Consider the following 19,488-nt stretch of genomic DNA (forward strand, 5'->3'; position numbering starts at 1 on the left):
GGGACGGGCGGATCACGAGGTCAGGAGATCGAGACCATCCTGGCTAACATGGTGAAACCCCTTCTCTACTAAAAAATACAAAAAAACTATCCGGGCAAGGTGGTGGGCGCCTGTAGTCCCAGCTACTCGGGAGGCTGAGGCAGGAGAATGGCGTAAACCCGGGAGGCGGAGCTTGCAGTGAGCTGAGATCCGGCCACTGCACTCCAGCCTGGATGACAGAGCGAGACTCCATCTCAAAAAAAAAAAAAAAAGAAAGAAAAAGATGACACACCCAATTTTTGAAAAATGAGCTAGGATCTGAATAGGTATTTCTCCAAAGAAAATATACAAATGAACAATAAGCAAATGAAAAGATGTTCAACATCATTAGTTGTTAGGGAAATGCAAATCAAAACCACACTAAGAAACTACTTCATACCCACTAGGATAACAATAGATAATAAAGAAGAAAAGTAAGCTGGGGAATGATGTAGAGAAACTGGAACCTGCATACAGTGCTAGTGAGAATGTAAAATGGTGCAACCACGTCGGAAAAGTTAGTCTCTTAAAAAATTAAACATAGACTTACGACTGTATGACCTAACAAATCTACTCCAACATATCTACTCAAAAAAAATGAAAAGTATATGCTCCACAAAGATCTGGGCACAAATGTTCATAAAAATTTTTTTTTTTGAAACAGGGTGTCACTGTATCGCCCAGGCTGGAGTGCAGTGGTGCGATCACGGCTCATTGCAGCCTCAACCTCCTGGGCTCAGGTGATCCTCCCACTTCAGCCTCCCAAACAGCTGGGACTACAAGTGCATACCACCATGCTCAGCTCATTTTTTTTTTTTTTTTTTTTTGAGACGGAGTCTCGTTCTGTCGCCCAGGCTGGAGTGCAGTGATGCTATCTCAGGTCACTGCAACCTCCGCCTCCTGGGTTCAAGCAATTCTCTGCCTCAGCCTCCTGAGTAGCTGGGATTACAGGGACCCACCACCATGCCCGGCTAATTTTTGTATTTTTAGTAGAGACGGGGTTTCAGCATCTTGGCCAGGCTGGTCTTAAATTCCTGACTTCATGATCCACCCAGCTCAGCTTCCCAAAGTGCTGGGATTACAGGCCACCGTGCCTAGCCTCGGCTCATTTTTTGTAGAGAATAGATTTCGTCATGTTACCAGGCTGGTCAGGAACTCCTGGACTCCAGAGATCCGCCGGCCTCAGCCTCCCAAAGTGCTGGGATTATAGGCACGAGCCTCACACCCAGCCTTCTAAAAGCTTTTTTCAGGCCAGGCGAGGTGGCTCATGCCTATAATCCCAACACTTTGGGAGGCAGAGGCAGAAGAACTTCTTGAGGCCAGGAGTTTAAAACCAACCTGGGGCCGGGCGTGGTGGCTCACACCTGTAATCCCAGCACTTTGGGAGGCCAAGGCGGGCAGATCACGAGGTCAGGAGTTCGAGACCAGCCTGGCCAACGTGGGGAAACTCCGTCTCTACTAAAAATCCAAAAAATAGTTGGGCATAGTGGTGTGCGCCTATAGTCCCAGCTTGGGAGGCTGAGGCAGAAGAATCGCTTTGACCCAGGAGGTGGAGGTTGCATTGAGCCAAGATCATGCCACTGCACTCCAATCTAGGTGACAGAGCAAGACTCTGTCTCCCAAAAAAACAAAAAACAAAAAACAAAAAAAAAACCAACCTGGACAAAATCACGAGGCCCCCAACTCTGCAACAAATCAAAAAATTAGCTGGGAATGGTAGCACATGCCTGTGGTCCCAGCTACATGAGAGACTGAGGCAGGAGAATTACTTCAGCCCAGGAGGGCAAAGCTGCAGCGAGCTGTTTCATGCCACTGCACGACATACAGTACGGGCAAGGGAGCGAGACCCTACCTCCAAAAAAAAAAAAAAAAAGAAAAGAAAAAAAAGTGCTTAATTCACAATTCAAGTGAACATCTGAATAACTCAAATGAACATCAACTGGTGAATGGATGAACAAAATGCATTGTAGCCATACAATGGAATAACTATTTGGCCCTAAAAAGAAATGAAGTACTGATACATGTTACAACATAGATGATCTTCAAAAACATTATGTTAAGTGAAAGAAGCATCTAGGTGCTGTGGCTCATGCCTGTAATCCCAGCACTTTGGGAGGCCGAGGCAGGCAGATCACTTGAGGTCAGGAGTTTCAGACCAGCCTGGCTAACACGGCAAAACCCCATCTCTACTAAAAATACAAAAATTAGCCAGGTGTGGTGGTGCACGCCTGTAGTCCCAGCTACTCAGGAGGGTGAGGCAGGAGAATTACTTGAACCCAGGAGGCAGAAGTGGCAGTGAGTAGACATCACACTACTGCACTCCAGCGTAGGTGAAGAGTGAGACTCTGTCTCAAAAGAAAAAAAAAAAAAAGAAGGCCACCAAATATAAAAGGTCATACACTATGTGATTCCATTTTTCCATCTGTATGGAATGTCCAGAAAAAGCTTTTTTTTTTTTTGTTTTAGAGATAGGGTCTCATTCTGTTCCCCAGGTTGAAGTGCAGTGGCAGGATCACCACAAACTCAACCTTGGAGACTCAAGCAATCATCCAACCTCACCCTTCCAAGTAGCTGAGGCTACAGGCACGCACCACCAAGTCGGATAATTTTTTTCTATTTTTCATAGAGACAGGGTCTCACTATGTTGCCCAGGCTGGTCTCAAGTGATCCTCCTGCCACGGCCTCCCAAAGTGTTGGGATCACAGGTATGAGCCACCATACTGGGCCTGGAAAAGCCAAATCTATAGAGATGAGAAATAGATTAGTTAGTTGGCTGGGGCTGAGGGTGAGAATCAGAAGTAAGAAAATTGGCCAAAAGTTTCTTTTTTTTTTTTTTCCCCAGAGAAAAGGTCTTGTTACGTTGCCCAGGCTGATTTCAAATTCCTAGGCTCATGGGATCCATCTACCACGCCTGGCCCCAAAATTTCTTCAGAGGGTGGTAAAATTTTTTTTTTTTTTTTAAAGATGGGGTCTCAGCCAGGCGCGGTGGCTCACACCTGTAATCCCAGCACTTTGGGAGGCCGAGGTGGGCGGATCACAAGGTCAGAAGATTGAGACCATCCTGGCTAACACGGTGAAACCTCGTCTCTACTAAAAATAGAAAAAAATTAGTCAGGCGTGGTAGCAGGCGCCTGTAGTCCCAGCTATGAGGCGGGAGAATGCGTGAACCCGGGAGGCGGAGCTTGCAATGAGCTGAGATCGTGCCACTGCACTCCAGCCTGGGTGACAGAGTGAGACTCTAGAGAGGGTCTGACTCTGTCGCCCAGACTGGAGTGCAGTGGTGCAATCTCGGCTCACGGGAACCTCCGCCTCCCGGGTTCAAACGATTCTCCTGCCTCAGTCTCCCAAGTAGCTAGGATTACAGGCATGCACCACCATGTCTGGGTATTTCTGTATTATTAGTAGAGACGGGATTTCACCCTGTTGGCCAGGCTCAGGTGATCCATCTGCCTTGGCCTCCCAAAGTGCTGGGATTACAGGCCTGAGCCACTGCACCCGGCCGAGTGGTAAAAATGTCTAAAACCTTATTGTGGTGAGGGTTGCAAAACTCTGTAAATATACTCAAAGTCACTGAATTGTAGAAACAACAAAAAACTTGGCAGCAGAATTTCAGTTATTGACATTACAATATATAGCTTTAAAATGAATCTAACCTGATTATGAACTCTCAGTTTACACGAAAGGATACCAACTAATTGAAAAGAGAATCCAGGCCAGGCGCATGGCTCACCCCTGTAATCCCAACACTTTGGGGCTGAGGCGGGCGGATCACCTGAGGTCGGGAGTTCGAGACCAGCCTGGCCAACATGGAGAAACCCCGTCTCTACTAAAAATACAAAAATTAGCTGGGCCTGGTGGTGGGCACCCGTAATCCCAGCTACTTGGGAAGCTGAGGCAGGAGAATCGCTTGAACCCAGGAGGCGGAGGCTGCAGTGAGCCGAGATCGCGCCACTGCACTCCAGACTGGGTGACAAAAGTGAGACTCCATCTCAAAATAAGAAAATAGACTCTAAAAAATTACAAGTCTTTAAGCAACCGTGTCCAAATTTTAGAGTAATTAAGATATTAAAGTGAATAATCTTTCTTCAAAACTACCAGTACACAGCCAACATATACAACAAAAACAGATAGTTGTGTGTGTCTGTGTGTGTGTGTGTGTTTAGCAACTAGATTTCTGTCACCCAGGCTGGAGTGCTGTGGTAGGATCACAGCTCATTGCATCCTCAAACTCCTGGGCTCAAGTGATCATCTCTTCTCAGCCTCTGGAGTCACTAGGGCCAGGCGTGTGCTACTATGCCCATTATTTATTTTTTTAATTTTTTGTACAGATGGGGTCTTGTTTTGTTGGCCAGCTTAGTCTCAAACTCTTGGCCTCAAATGATCCTTCCACCTTAGCTTCCCAAAGTTCTGGAACTACAGGCATGAGCCATCATACCCAGCCAAAAATTGATAGTATTCTTATAGAATAAATGTTCAAATGCCCCCAAAACACAAAATTTTAGTCATAACTCACTCATGGTATGAACAAATCACAATAACATGTAATACCAGGAATGTACATTTCATGATTATACACAGGCAAAGAGATGGGGCAGTATCAAGAGGAATAAAACCAATTCTCACCATTTTAACCGGATACAGTTTCTTTTGTGTGTGGGATATGGGGGTGGTCATGGTTAACGGTTTTTTTGTCTTTGTTGCCCTATATAATCACCTAGGATGGCTTCACTTTTATGACAAAAGACTAACTTCTTTCAGATGTGATAAAACTGGTATGACATAATTGTTTTTTCTTTAATGTCAGTTTTATTTAATTCTAAATTAAAGACTACAGAGTAGTTAAGACTGAACCATGGTTTTGAAGCCACCTCACAAGACATGCCCTGTAGCTATGTTTCATTTCCTGAGCTGGCCAGACCTGTAATGCTGGCACCTGCATATTGTGCTAGTAACTTTTACTATTACCATCTAGGACAGAAGGATTTGAGGCACAAATCTTTTCTGCTACTCAGTATTACCTTTAGAAATCTCACACAAGAAGTGTCAGCTAACATTACGTAATACATACTGACAACTCTCACAGGAAACTCTTTACTCCTTTTTTTGCTTGAGATGATGTCTCGCTCTTGTACCTCAAGCTGGAGTGCAGTGGCGTGATCTTGGCTCACTGCAACCTCCGCCTCCTGGGTTCAAGCGATTCTCCTGCCTCAGCCTCCCGAGTAGCTGGGATTACAGGTGCCTGACACCAGGCCTGGCTGATTTTTTTTATTTTTAATAGAGATGGGGTTTTCACCATGTTGGCCGGGCTGGTCTCAAACTCCTGACCTCAGGTGATCTGCCTGCCTTGGCCTCCCAAAGTGCTCCCAGGGTGGCACCACCCTGCCCGGCCAGGAAACTCTTTCCTAATTTTTTTCTGCTATCTTAAGCTTTATGGGCCTATCCAACGTCTTTACTGTGTTCATTAGGATTGACAAGATTCAGTAACTTAGAGGAAATGGAAGAAAGGGTAGAACTTTGCCTAAACTCTTGGGTTATTTAAAAAATAGTTGCTGTGGCCAGGCACGGTGGCTCACACCTACAATCCCAGCACTTTGGGAGGCCAAGGCGGGTGTATCACCTGAGGCCAGGAGTTCGAGACCAGCCTGGCCAACATGGTGAAACCCCGTCTCTACCAAAAAAATACAAAAAATTAGCTGGGTGTCATGGCGGGCACCTGTAATCCCAGCTACTCGGGAGGCTGAGGCAGGAGAATAGCTTGAATCCGGGAAGTGGAGGCTGCAGTGAGCCGAGATTGCGCCATTGCACTCCAGCCTGGGCGAACAGAACAAGAAGACTCCGTCTCAAAAAAAAAAAAAAAAAAAAAGAATAAACCCACTAACCCACTCTGGAAATTCTATCAGTTCAACTAATGAAGATATAAAGCACCTTCCTATCCAGTTTTTTCCTGTGTCCTGCTCCAAAGCCACTGTCATAGAGAACCAACATAACTGATAAGAGTATAGTATATGGTATACATAATGAAAGTAATCTCATATTTGATTACTTCAAATATGAGATTATTTCAAATTCTGAATTAGAGTACAAAGTGAGAATTTTTTAAATTGGATTACAGTTTTCTTTTTTTTTTTTTTTTGAGGCGGAGTCTCTGTCTATTGCCCAGGCTGGAGTGCAGTGGCCGGATCTCAGCTCACTGCAAGCTCCGCCTCCCGGGTTCACGCCATTCTCCTGCCTCAGCCTCCCCAGTAGCTGGGACTACAGGCGCCCGCCACCTCGCCCGGCTAGCTTTTTGTATTTTTTTAGTAGAGACGGGGTTTCACCGTGTTAGCCAGGATGATCTCGAACTCCTGACCTCGTGATCCGCCCGTCTCGGCCTCCCAAAGTGCTGGGATTACAGGCTTGAGCCACCATGCCCGGCTGGATTACAGTTTTCTACTACTCTTAATGCTATATAGAGAGCAGAGAAGATTCCAATATTTTTGCAATCTAATTAAATTCTCTGAAGGAAAACTTCTCCTTAGTTTCAATTCACTGCCCCAAATGATATCATCAACAGTGAAACAAAAAAACAAACAAAAAAGACACCCTCCCCTCAAAAACTCCCCTCTTACCAATAGGCTTTGATTATATTCCTCTGAGATATTTAAACAGAATCTTTTTTTTTTGTTTTCCTGAGATGGAGTCTCACTCTGTCGCCCAGGCTGGAGTGCAGTGATGTGATCTCGGCTCACTGCAACCTCCACCTCCTGGGTTCAAGAGATTCGCCTGTCTCAGCCTCCTGAGTAGCTGGGACTAGAGGTGTGCACCACCATGACTGGCTAATTTTTGTATTTTTAGTAGAGACTGGGTTTCACCATATTGGCGAGGCTGGTCTCCAGCCCCTGACCTTGTAATCCACCCGCCTCGGCCTCCCAAAGTGCTGGGATTGCAGGCGTGAGCCACAGAGCCCAGCCTTAAACAGGATCTTTTTTTTTTTTTTTGAGAGGGAGTCTCACTCTGTCCACCAGGCTGGAGTGCAGTGGCGCGATCTCGGCTCACTGCAAGCTCCGCCTCCTGGGTTCACGCCATTCTCCTGCCTCAGCCTCCCTTGTAGCTGGGACTACAGGCGCCCGCCACTGCGCCCAGCTAATTTTTTGTATTTTTAGTAGAGACGGGGTTTCACCGTGGTCTCGATCTCCTGACCTTGTGATCCGCCCGCCTCGGCCTCCCAAAGTGCTGGGATTACAAGCGTGAGCCACCGCGCCCGGCCAGGATCTTTTTTAAGTTAGGTAGCAGATATTCAACTTTGTCCATAAATGTATCAGTTTAGTCTTCTCATCTTTTAATCTCTGACGAATTAAACTATGTAAATACCTATATTTACTAATGCACAGTCACTCTGTAATGTACCTTGAAAGGCACATCTCTCTAAATGGGATCAATTATTTAAAAAAAAAATACACACTATGATACTACAGTTGTAAAACTACAGCACCTCTAGTTTAACTGCAATTATTAAGTCTCTAGGCATATGAGGGTAAATCTGAATGATTGGTTCCTTAGCAATGACAAGACAAGCTGTATTTCTGTGAACTAGCTAATTGCTTAATACACCAGGTTTTTTTTGGTTTTTTTTGTTTTTTTTTTTGAGGCGGAGTCTTGCTCTGTCGCCCGGACTGGAGGGCAGTGGCCGGATCTCAGCTCACTGCAAGCTCCGCCTCCCGGGTTTACGCCATTCTCCTGCCTCAGCCTCCCGAGTAGCTGAGACTACAGGCGCCCGCCACCTCGCCCAGCTAGTTTTTGTATTTTTAGTAGAGACAGGGTTTCATCGTGTTAGCCAGGATGGTCTCGATCTCCTGACCTCGTGATCCGCCCGTCTCGGCCTCCCAAAGTGCTGGGATTACAGGCTTGAGCCACCGCGCCCGGCCACACCAGGATATTTTGAGAGTACTGTACTTTATGTACTTATTTCATGTAACCCTCAGGTTTTCTAGAAAACATCTGAGATTAAGGAATTTACTCCAGATCACAGAGTGAGTATGGCCAAAGGAATATGAATTCACTTTTGACATACCACAAAGAGGAACTTTATAAACATGACTAGTAAATGCAGTGAAGAACCCGTGCAATGAAGCTTGCTGAATTGAGTCAGAAGACACTACCACTATGCGATCTTTGGCTATCATCCGGCCCGTGCCTCAGCTTCCTTACTATAAAATGAGGAAGACTACTCTGATATGCACCGATGGTTAAAAACTTTGTGTAATAAATAAAGGCTAAAAATTCACAAATAGAACTATTAGAAGATTTTCTAAGAATCTAAACTTCTCTCATTTTCCGGAATTCTTTTTTTTTTTAATTTCAGGGTAATCTGGATGTCACTGAATCTCCTTGGATTGCCAACCCAATTCTACTCCAAATCTTCCATTATCCATCTTGAGGCACCTCTTAGAATAACACACTAAAAAGAAACATTTTCAACTCCAAAAAGTGTTGCTAAGACATATTTTACAGAAGTCTCTTCCTCAAAATCCTCTTTAATTGCCTTTGCTCTTTCCCCAAACTTTCTCTCCCCAAGGTCGGGGCTATATTTCTTTCTCTTTCCTATTTCCACCAATTTTTCTGACCTCCTCCTCATACCCTCTCAAAATCCTACTTGCTTGTACCCAGCAGGACAAAAGCCCTGGAACACCTACTGCTCTTGAAACACAACAAGAAAGTGAAAAGAAAAAGTCCCAGTTCATACAGGAATTTTAATGCAGTACTGTACTTTCAAAAAAGAATAAACCTGGCCGGGCGCAGTGGCTCACACCTGTAATCCCAGCATTTTTGGAGGCCGAGGTAGGCATATCACCTGAGGTTGGAAGTTCCGGACCAGCCTGACCAACATGGAGAAACTCCGTCTCTACTAAACCTACAAAAATTAGACGGGCCTGGTGGCAGGCACCTGTAATCCCAGCTACTCGGGAGGCTGAGGCAGGAGAATCACTTGAATCTGGGAAGTGGAGGCTGCAGTGAGCCGAGATTGCGCCATTGCACTCCAGCCTGGGCGAATAAAACAAGAAGACCCCGTCTAAAAAAAAAAAAAAAAAAAAAAAAGAGAATAAACCCATTCTGGAAATTCTATCAGTTCAACTAATCAAGATATAAAGCACCTTCCTATCCAGTTTTCTCCCATGCCCTGTCCCAAAGCCACTGTCATAGAGAACCAACATAACTGATAAGAGTATGGTATATGGTATACATAATGAAAGTAATCTCATATTTGTTTCCAATTGTATTTAGTGTACCATTATGTTCGATTAAGAGGCTAACTGGAATTCCGTATGAAAACATCATTAAAAAAGCACACACTGGCGGCCAGGCGCGGTGGCTCAAGCCTGTAATCCCAGCACTTTGGGAGGCTCAGATGGGCGGATCACGAAGTCAGGAGATCGAAACCATCCTGGCTAACACAGTGAAACCCCCGTCTCTACTAAAAAATACAAAAAACTAGCCGGACGAGCTGGCGGGCGCCTGTAGTCCCAGCTACTCGGGAGGCTGAGGCAGGAGAATGGCGTGAACCCGGGAGGCGGAGCTTGCAGTGAGCTGAGATCCGACCACTGCACTCCAGCTTGGGCGACAGAGCGAGACTCCGCCTCAAAAAAAAAAAAAAAAAAAAAAAAAGCACACACTGGCGGGGCACAGTGGCTCACATCTGTAATCCCAGCACTTTGGGAGTCCAAGACGGGTGGATCACTGGAGCTCAGGAGTTTGGGACCACCCTGGGCAACATGGTGAAACCCCATCTCTACTAAAATACAAACAATTAGCCAGGCATGGCGGTGTGCGCCTGTAGTCCCAGCTACTCAGAAGGCTGAGGCATGAGAATCGCTTGAGCCCGGGAGGTTGAGGCTGCAGTGAGCGGAGATCGGGCCACTGCACTCCAGATTGGGCTACACAGTGAGGCTGTGTCTCAGAAAAAATTAAAATAAAATAAAATAAAATAAAAAGCCTGGTTGGGTGGCTCACACCTATAATCCCAGCACTTTGGAAGACCGAGGCAGGTGATCACCTGAGGTCAGAAGTTCAAGACCAGCCTGGGCCACATGGTGAAATCCCGTCTCTACTAAAATACAAAAAATTAGCCGGGTGATGTGATGCGCCCCTGTAATCCCAGCTGCTCAGGAGGCTGAGACAGGAGAATCGCTTGAACCCGGGAGGCAGAGGCTGCAGTGAGCCGAGATTGCGGCACTGCACTCTAGCCTGGGAGACAGAGGGAGACCCTGTCTCAAAAAAAAGCCAGGCTCGGTGGCTCACGCTTATAATCCCAGGACTTTGGGAGGCCAAGGTGGGCGGATCACAAGGTCAAGAGATCGAGACCATCCTGGCTAACACAGTGAAACCCCATCTCTACTAAAAATACAAAAAATCAGCCAGGTGTGGTGGCATGCACCTGTAGTCCCAGCTACTCGGGAGGCTGAGGCAAGAGAATTGCTTGAACCCGGGAGGCAGAGGTTGCAGTGAGCCGAGATCATGCCACTGCACTCCAGCCTGGGTGACAGAGCAAGACTGTCTCAAAAAAAAAAGAAAGAAAGAAAAGAAAAAGCGCACACCTCAATATCCACTTTCTAAACCATGTGATTTTGATTTAGTCTCATTTGATTATGAAAAGAACAGTATTGGCCAGGTACGGTGATTTACACCTATAATCCCAGCATTTTGGGAGGTCAAGGCTGGTGGATCATTTGGGGTCAGGAGTTCAACACCAGCCTGACCAATACGGTGAAACCCCATCTCTACTAAAAATACAAAAATTAGCCAGGCGTGGTGGCGCATGCCTGTAATCCCAGCTACTCGGGAGGCTGAGGCATGACAATCGCTTGAACCCGGGAGGCTGGGATTGCAGTGAGCTGAGATTGCACCACTGCATTCCAGCTTGGGCAACAGAGTGAGACCCAGTCTCAAAACAAAACAAAACAAACAAACAAACAAACAAACATAAAGAACAGTATTAAACAAACATAAAGAACAGTATTATTTTAGGCCACTTAGTTAACAAACATAAAGAACAGTATTAAACAAACATAAAGAACGTATTATTTTAGGCCACTTAGTTTCTTAAAGTGTTCAAAGTTCTTTATATATACCATCTCAATCTTTTGTCAACAGTAGGGCAGGTGTCAGAGGAAAAAACCGAGGGTGAGGCAAGGGAAAGGAAGCCCCTATGTAATTAGAGCAAACATCTGACATCAGTCATTAACCCATGTATTCAACTAGACATTGGAATTTAGATGCTAAACTACCAAGAGGTTATCAACTGATGATCAGTTGGTCCAGGATCAGTGGTTTAGTATGACAACATTTTTGAACTTCAAGTGCAATTTGTCATTTTTTGATAAATGTATCTAGAGAAAAAAAAAAGATACTCCATAAAGATTAACAAACCACTAAGCCAGTCAAGGTAAAAGCAAGCTATGCATTAGGAAATACAATTCTAAATTTAGTACCCTAAATTACAGCAAGGAAAGCCCTCGTACCACCATTCACAAGTCTCTGTTCAGGCAACTTATTTCTGGCAAGCTAAATCAAGGCTGTCAACACTGTTTTTTTTTTTCACCCCAAAATTACATTAATTATTCTGAAAAAAATATAGACATCTTCAACTTGGGGAAAGGTTTACAAGTGCCGTGTGTCCTCATAAATGCTTATTTTAAAAAGTCACACGGAAGGGGGTTTTAAAAAAAAAAGCAAACAAACAAACCCTGGAAGATTGGAAGATGCAGCAGAGCCCCCTTGCTCCCGAAATAAAACTCCTGGTGGCTGTAACAGCAGCGGCAGCGCTACTCCCGACAGAAGTTTTCAGCTGTCACTTCTAACAGCTGAGCGCTTCCTAGGAGAGAAGCGACAGGCCGAGAAGAGAGGTGGTTGTGGGAGATCTGAAGATTTAATACTTGAAATTCTAGACTCGAAGGGAAACCCTCCACACTTCACCTGCACTTACGGGACACCCAGCAAGCGTAGCCCCCGTCTCCCCAACACACGCTCACGCCACGCGCGCCCCGCCACACTCAAGTCCAGCAGCTCGAGGAATCGACCACGCGTCCGTTCTCTTTCCCCCTTCAGACTGTTCGGGGCTGCGCTGACCTGGGGCTAAGGGTGCGACCTGCACCTGCGAGCCCCGCAGAGGCCTCACACCTAGGGCCATGTCCGCCCCGCCCGCTCCCCTGTCTCGGGCCGCGCGACCCTCAGCTCCTCAGGAGCCCCCCTGAGTCTCCACGCTCTAGGACACACCGCGCTTCCTGCGCCCGCGCCGCCACCCCGGCCCTGTCACCTCGGGCCCCCGGGGACCCGGGCCTCACCCCCTCCTCCAGCTCATCCTCTGAGCCCGCGTCCTCTGGCTGGTCCAGGTCTATGTCAAACACTCCTGCCATGTCCTCAGCTTCCCTGTCTCGGAAGTCCGGCGCTGGATAAAAGCCGTCCCGCCTCCTTCGTCGCCTCATGGGCCCGGACCTGCCGCAGCCACCACCGCCGCTGCCGCCATCACCGGCTGCTTAGGCTCAGTGCGTCTGCGCCTAGGCCCTAGACTGGCTCCTAAAGTTCAGCGCAGGAGCATGCGTACAGGGTTCCGTGAAGCCAAACTGTGGGCAGTGGACATGCGCAGCAATATCGCCAGGGTCCAGGTGCTGGCAGAAACATGCGCAAAACACCAGCCGAAGCCGCGCTTGGAGACTAGAGCACGCGCATTGTCAGCTAAAGCTTTCGTTGGACATTGAGCATGCGTACCATATCTGAAGTTCGTAAATTGAAATTGAACATGCGTAATTAATCTTTCTGAATAGGAAAAAATATATACACAACAAAAACTCTCCGTTTATGGAACATGCGCATTCGTTCTCAGGTGTTTCGTGTTGAAAGTGAGCATGCGCATGGTGAGTAGGTTGGTCTGAAGTTTGAACGGGACAGAAGTGCTTGTCCGCGTCTGGCGGTGAGTTGTGTTACGTGTGGGGAACTGCTGGGGCCCGTGGGGAACGGGAGACCTTTTGGCTTTGCTGTTTACCAGTTCTGTGGCGTGGCCTTGGAAAAGTCAGTAACCTTTCAGAGCCTCAGTTTCCTTATCTGTAAAATGAGGATAATAAAATACCTACTTTGCCGTTTGACATTTTAAGCACAGAGTCTGTCTCACAACCCACGGCTCATTTCCAGTGTTGCATAGACCTGATGTGAAGTCTTTATCAAAAATTATCTATTTTCCTAGGTAAAAATAATGAGGACCTGCTCTAATATTTCTTTTGCTTTCTTTCTTTTTTAAAAGGAGACAGGGTCTCGCTATGTTGCCCAGGCTGGTCTGGAATCCCTGGGCTCAAGTGATCCTCCCGCCTCGACCTCCCAAAGTACTGGGATTACGGGCATAAGCCATTGCGCCCAGTTAATATTTCATATGGTTTTCTTTCTCCAAGCTCCATCTTTCTTGCTGTCCTACCTGAGCTAAACACAAAATCTTTCTTCTTTTTTTTTTTTTTTGGAGACGGAGTCTCGCTCTGTCGCCCAGGCTGGAGTGCAGTGGCTGCTCACTGCAAGCTCCGCCTCCCGGGTTTACGCCATTCTCCTGCCTCAGCCTCCCGAGTAGCTGGGACTACAGGCGTCCGCCACCTCGCCCGGCTAGTTTTTTGTATTTTTTTAGTAGAGACGGGGTTTCACCCTGTTCGCCAGGATGGTCTCGATCTCCTGACCAGGATGGTCTCGATCTCCTGACCTCGCGATCCGCCCGTCTCGGCCTCCCAAAGTGCTGGGATTACAGGCTTGAGCCACCGCGCCCGGCCCACAAAATCTTTCTTACAGGTTTTACTAAAGTTACCAGGCTAGACTAGTGGAGAAAGCATAAGTCATATTTAGAAGAGAGAAAATTAATGTTAATTGAATGTGCAATGTTGAGCTCACTTCTGCATTCTACATGTTCTTGTGGTGTGAAGGGTGGTACTACTAATTTCTTCAATCGGCATTTGTTTTGTCTTGTTTTTATTTTTATTTTTTAATTTTATTTTATTTTTTGAGACAGGAAGATGTCACTCTGTCACCCAGGCTGGAGTGCAGTGGCAACATCTTGGCTCACTGCAGCCTTGACCTCCCAGGCTCAGGTGATCCTCCCACCTCAGCCTCCTGAGTAGCTTGGACTGCAGCCGCACACCACCGCGCCCAGCTAATGTTTGTATTTTTTGTACAAACAGGGTTTTGCCATGTTGACCAGGTCTAGAACAGCCAGGCTAACGTGATCCTCCCAACTCAGCCTCCCAAAATGCTAGCATTACAGGTGTGAGCCACGGCACCCAGCCTCTTTTTTTCTTTTATCACACCTCAACTGAGGAGAATGTTCTGTTTTAAATGTATGTTTAGGAAAAAATTGAGTATAAATCAGATTTTGGAAACTATTGAGCTGTGTATGAATGGATTCATGTACAGTAAATCACAAATTCCAAAACCATATAGAGAGTAAGATAACTTCCTTGAATGACTGGCTCTTTAGGCAATGCAGCTGTTCCATCTCCAACATTATATATGTATGTGGCATTTTAAAATGACTTTTTGGGCCGGGTGCGGTGGCTCACGCCTGTAATCCCAGCACTTTGGGAGGCCGGGGTGGGCAGATCACGAGGTTAAGAGTTCAAGACCAACCTGGCCAACATGGTGAAACCCTGTCTCTACTAAGAATACAAAAATTAGCCAGGCATGGGGGCACGTGCCTGTAATCCCAGCTACTCAGGAGGCTGAGGCAGGAGAATCGCTTGAATCTGGGAGGCAGAGGTTGCAGTGAACCGAGAGTGTGCCACTGCACTCTAGCCTGGGCGACAAAGCAAGACTCCATCTCAGGGGAAAAAAAAAAAAAGACTTTTTATTGATATATAATTAACACATATGGCATTTTATTTGTTCTTATTAGTAATGTAGTAGTTCTCAAAGCCTATTTTTTTTCGATTACAGGTTGTTTTTAGAGGTAATACACCTAGTTTGTGGCTCAGCATGTCAATTGTAACAGTGCAACTTGGTCAGTGTGGCAATCAGATTGGTTTTGAAGTTTTTGATGCTTTGCTTAGAGACTCACACAGTTCTCATGGACTCTGCTGTAAGAGAGAGAATGAGGCATATCAAGCATCTTGCAAAGAGAGATTCTTCAGTGAGGAGGAGAATGGAGGTAGGTGTGGCCCACAGTCCTCTCCTTTACTCTGATAGAACCAACCCCTTCAAAGCCAGGCCTTCCACATGGTTTTCAAACCCCATTCCTTCCCATCTCACTAGGGAATGACTTTGTTTTTGCTTTTCATTTCTATGTTAATAATCTTTGCTTTTCCAGTGGCATTTTCCCTTCCACATGCTTTTCAAACCCCATTCCTTCCCATCTCACTAGGGAATGACTTTGTTTTTGCTTTTCATTTCTGTGTTAATAATCTTTGCTTTTCCAGTGGCATTTTCCCTTCCACATGCTCAGATCTCACCAATTTAAAACCAACGAAACAAAACTCATCTCTTGACTATAGCTTTCGTCTCCCTTGTTATCTCTTTGCCTTTCATCTAAGATTCTCAAAAGAGGACCCTGCTTAATCACCTGTGATCCTGCTTCTGCCTCATAGCACCATTGAAGCTGCTCTAAAAAAGGTTTCCAGTGACCTCCGAATCACCGGATTCAACTACTGTTTTTCTTTTCTTTTTTTCTTTTTCTTGTAGAGACAGGTTCTTGCTACACTATGTTACCCAGGTTGGAGTACAGGTGCATGCCACCATGCCTGAGTTGAGTAAAAAAGACAAAAAAAATTAGCTGGGTGTGGTGGCGGGTGCCTGTAGTCCCAGCTACTCAGGAGGCTGAGGCAGGAGAATGGCGTGAACCCAGGAGGCGGAGCTTGCAGTGAGCCAAGATCACGCCACTGCACTCCAGCCTGGGCAACAGAGCAAGACTCTGTCTCAAAAAAAAAAAAAAAGTTGTGGTGGTTTATCATGGCCTAAAAGATAAAGTTCAAGCTCTTCTAGCATTGCCTATAAAGATTTCCAAGATTGAGCCCTACCTACTTTTCATCCGCATCTATCACTTCTACCCTATCCTTCTCCATCCTCTGGTCCAACAGTTCTGAGCTGGATGTTGTACCCATGGAATTTTGTACCTCCAAATATGATGCTCCTTTGGTGTGGATTTGTTTGGTCATATCATGTTGCAGTGTGATTAAGTGTTGATGTGTTTATCTTTCCCACAAGTCTTTTTTTTTTTTTTGAGACGGAGTCTCACTCTTGCCCAAGCTCGAGTACAGTGGCGTGATCTCAGCTCACTACAACCTCTGTCTCCTAGGTTCAAGCAATTCTCGTGCCTCAGCCTCCTGAGTAGCTGGGATTACAGGCACATGCCACCAAGTCTGGCTAATTTTGTATTTTGTTTGTTTGTTTGTTTTGAGATGGTGTTTTGCTTTTATTGCTCAGGCTGGAGTGCAGTGGCACAATCTTGGCTCACTGCAACCTCTGCTTCCCAGGATCAAGCAATTCTCCTGCCTCAGCCTCCCAAGTAGCTGGGATTACAGGAGCCTGCCACCACGTCCAGCTAATTTTTTTGTATTTTTAGTAGAGACAGGGTTTCACCATGTTGGCCAATCTGGTCTTGAACCCCTGACCTCAGGTGATCCACCCGCCTCAGCCTCCCAAAGTGCTGGGATTACAGGCATGTGCCACTGCACCCGGCCAATTTTGTATTTTTAGTAGAGTCAGGGTTTCACTGTGATGGACAGACTGGTCTCTAATTCCTGGCCTCAAATGATCCACCTGCCTCAGCCTCCCAAAATGCTGGGATTACAGGCATGAGCCACCACGCCCAGCCTCCCACCTGCCCTTTCTAAGGCTAGTGTGATGTCTTCATCTCCGTATTCCCAGCACAGTCCGTGGCACATCATAAGCATTCAGCATATGTTTGTAGTCTTGACCCAGGTACTCTTATTTTTTCCTTTTTTTTTTTTGAGACAGAGTCTCACTCTGTTGCCCATGCTGGAGTTCAGTGGTGCAACCTTGGCTCAGTGCAACCTCCACCTCCCAGTTTCAAGCGATTCTCCTGCCTCAACCTCCCAAGTAGCTGGGATTACAGTCACGTGCCGCCACGTCCGGCTAATCTGATCCAGGTATTCTTTTAGGCCCGGACTCATTCAGCCTGTTTAGCAAATGCTGGGCTTGGTGAACATCTGCATATGCCTGCTGCTGCCCACTGGGATTTCTAAGCAGTATGGCAGATCTTTCTATCTCCAACCCCTGGAGTTTTTTATTTTTTATTTTTTTTGTATTTGGACACTTATGCTCTGAGTTACCCAAATAAGATGTAAGAAATATTTTTTCTTTTGATGTTTTTGTTTTTGTTTTCCCCCTCTAGTTCCAATTGCCCGGGCTGTTCTTGTTGACATGGAACCCAAAGTTATCAATCAAACACTGTCAAAGGCTGCCCAGTCTGGCCGATGGAAATATGGTCAACATGCATGCTTCTGTCAAAAACAAGGTTCTGGAAACAACTGGGCATATGGGTAAGAATAATTTCTTGTGATTTTCAATTTAGTGACAGCTACACAGTCGGTTAATAGATAGCGAAGTTAGAACTGTACAGTTGATATACCAAGCACATAATCTTGAAATTGCTGTTTTAGATTTAGAATTTGATTTTACAGGCCGGGCGCGGTGGCTCAAGCCTGTAATCCCAGCACTTTGGGAGGCCGAGACGGGCGGATCACGAGGTCAGGAGATCGAGACCATCCTGGCTGAAGGGGTGGCCTGCCCCTCCACACCTGTGGGTGCTTCTCGTTAGGTGGAACAAGAGACTTGAGAAAAGAAATAAGACACGGAGACAAAGTATAGAGAAAGAAAAGCAGGGCCCAGGGGACCAGTGCTGTGCTTACAGAGGACCCACACTGGCACTGGCCTCTGAGTTCCCTCAGTATTTATTGCTCAAAAGATAAGGGAGTAAATCAGCAGTAAGACATAGAGATACACGGAGATGTTCCATTTGCCCAGGGACAGGCAGGAGACAGATGTTTTTCTTTTACTGAGATTTAAGAGAATGGTACTGACCTTCAACCACAAGCAGGCTTTAAGCATTTGCCTAACAAAGCACATTCCTTACAGCCCAAAATCCTTTAAACCTTAATTACCACAGCGATGTCTCTAGCAAGGACAAGATTGGGGGTAGAGTCACAAATTAACAGCATCTCAAATACAGAGCCAAATGGAGTCTCTTAAACTTACTTCTATCTATAATAACACAGTAACAGGCTGACCTCTCTTTTCCCCACACTGGCTAACAGTGAAACCCCGTCTCTACTAAAAAATACAAAAAACTAGCCAGGCGAGGTGGCGGGCACCTGTGGTCCCAGCTACTCGGGAGGCTGAGGCAGGAGAATGGCGTGAACCCGGGAGGCGGAGCTTGCAGTGAGCCGAGATCCGGCCACTGCACTCCAGCCTGGGCAACAGAGTGAGACTCCGTCTCAAAAAAAAAAAAAAACTCCATCTCAAAAAATAAAAAATAACGTTTTAAATTAAAAAATTAGATGGGTGTGGTGGCCTGCGCCTATGGTCTTAGCTCCTTGGGAGGCTAAGGCAGAAGAATCACTTGAACCCGGGAGGCAGAGGTTGCAGTGAGCCGAGATCACGCCACTGCACTCCAGCTTGGGCAACAGAGTGAGAATCTGCCTCAAAAAAAAAAGAAATTAGCCGGGCGGCTGGGTATGGTGGCTCTTGCCTGTGATCCCAGTAGTTTGGGAGGCCGAGGCGGGTGGATCACTTGAGGTCAGAACTTTGAGACCAGCCTGGCCAACATGGTGAAACCGTCTCTACTAAAAATAAAAAAATTAGCTGGGCGTGCTGGACTGCGTCTGTGGTCCCAGCTAATTGGGAAGCTGAGGCAGGAGAATCACTTGAACCCAAGTGGCAGAGGTTTCAGTGAGCAGAGATCATGCCACAGCCCTCCAGCCTGGCCAACAGGGCAAGACTGCATCTCAATAAAAAAAATTAGCCAGGGATGGTTGCATGCGCTTGTAGTTCTAGTTACTTAGGAGGCTGAGATGGGAGAATTTTTTGAGCCTGAGAGGTCAAGGCCAGGCTGCAGTGAGCTGTGATTGTGTCACTGCCCTTCACATTTCACTCCAGGCTGGGTGATGGAAAAAGACCCTAACTCAAAAAGGAGAAAAGAGGTGGGGTGGCCAGGCGCGGTGGCTCAAGCCTGTAATCCCAGCACTTTGGGAGGCCGAGACGGGTGGATCACGAGATCAGGAGATAGAGACCATCCTGGCTAACACGGTGAAACCCCATCTCTACTAAAAAATACAAAAAACTAGCCGGGCGAGGTGGCGGCGCCTGTAGTCCCAGCTACCCAAGAGGCTGAGACTGAGGCAGGAGAATGGCGTGAACCCTGGAGGCGGAGCTTGCAGTGAGCTGAGATCCGGCCACTGCACTCCAGCCTGGGTGATAGAGCAAGACTCCGTCTCAAAAAAAAAAAAAAAAAAAAAA

General features: G+C 46.5%; 2 protein-coding genes across 5 annotated transcripts in view; one reads left to right on the forward strand and one right to left on the reverse strand.

Annotated features, from left to right (window-relative positions):
• The window catches only part of RPS6KB1 (ribosomal protein S6 kinase B1), a 45,898-nt gene extending 33,283 nt beyond the window's left edge, over positions 1-12,615 (reverse strand). For 3 of the 4 annotated variants that reach the window (XM_031934270.1, XM_031934271.1, XM_031934273.1), the window contains exon 1: positions 12,336-12,615. In XM_031934270.1, coding sequence (XP_031790130.1) covers positions 12,336-12,476 — 141 coding nt within the window. In that variant the 5' untranslated portion in view covers positions 12,477-12,615. Of the gene's footprint in view, positions 1-11,737; positions 11,867-12,335 lie in introns of all 4 variants that reach the window. The other variant, XM_031934272.1, reaches the window with a different exon arrangement.
• Positions 12,616-12,736: 121 nt separating this feature from the next.
• TUBD1 (tubulin delta 1) overlaps positions 12,737-19,488 on the forward strand; it is a 33,072-nt gene continuing 26,320 nt past the window's right edge. Inside the window, exons 1-3 of the mRNA XM_026456746.1 lie at positions 12,737-12,905; positions 14,953-15,163; positions 17,366-17,513. Of these exons, the coding sequence (XP_026312531.1) occupies positions 12,897-12,905; positions 14,953-15,163; positions 17,366-17,513 (368 nt within the window). The 5' untranslated portion in view covers positions 12,737-12,896. The remainder of the gene's footprint in view (positions 12,906-14,952; positions 15,164-17,365; positions 17,514-19,488) is intronic.

Source organism: Piliocolobus tephrosceles, chromosome 16, assembly GCF_002776525.5.
Source record: "Piliocolobus tephrosceles isolate RC106 chromosome 16, ASM277652v3, whole genome shotgun sequence".
NCBI classification, from domain to species: Eukaryota; Metazoa; Chordata; class Mammalia; order Primates; family Cercopithecidae; genus Piliocolobus; species Piliocolobus tephrosceles.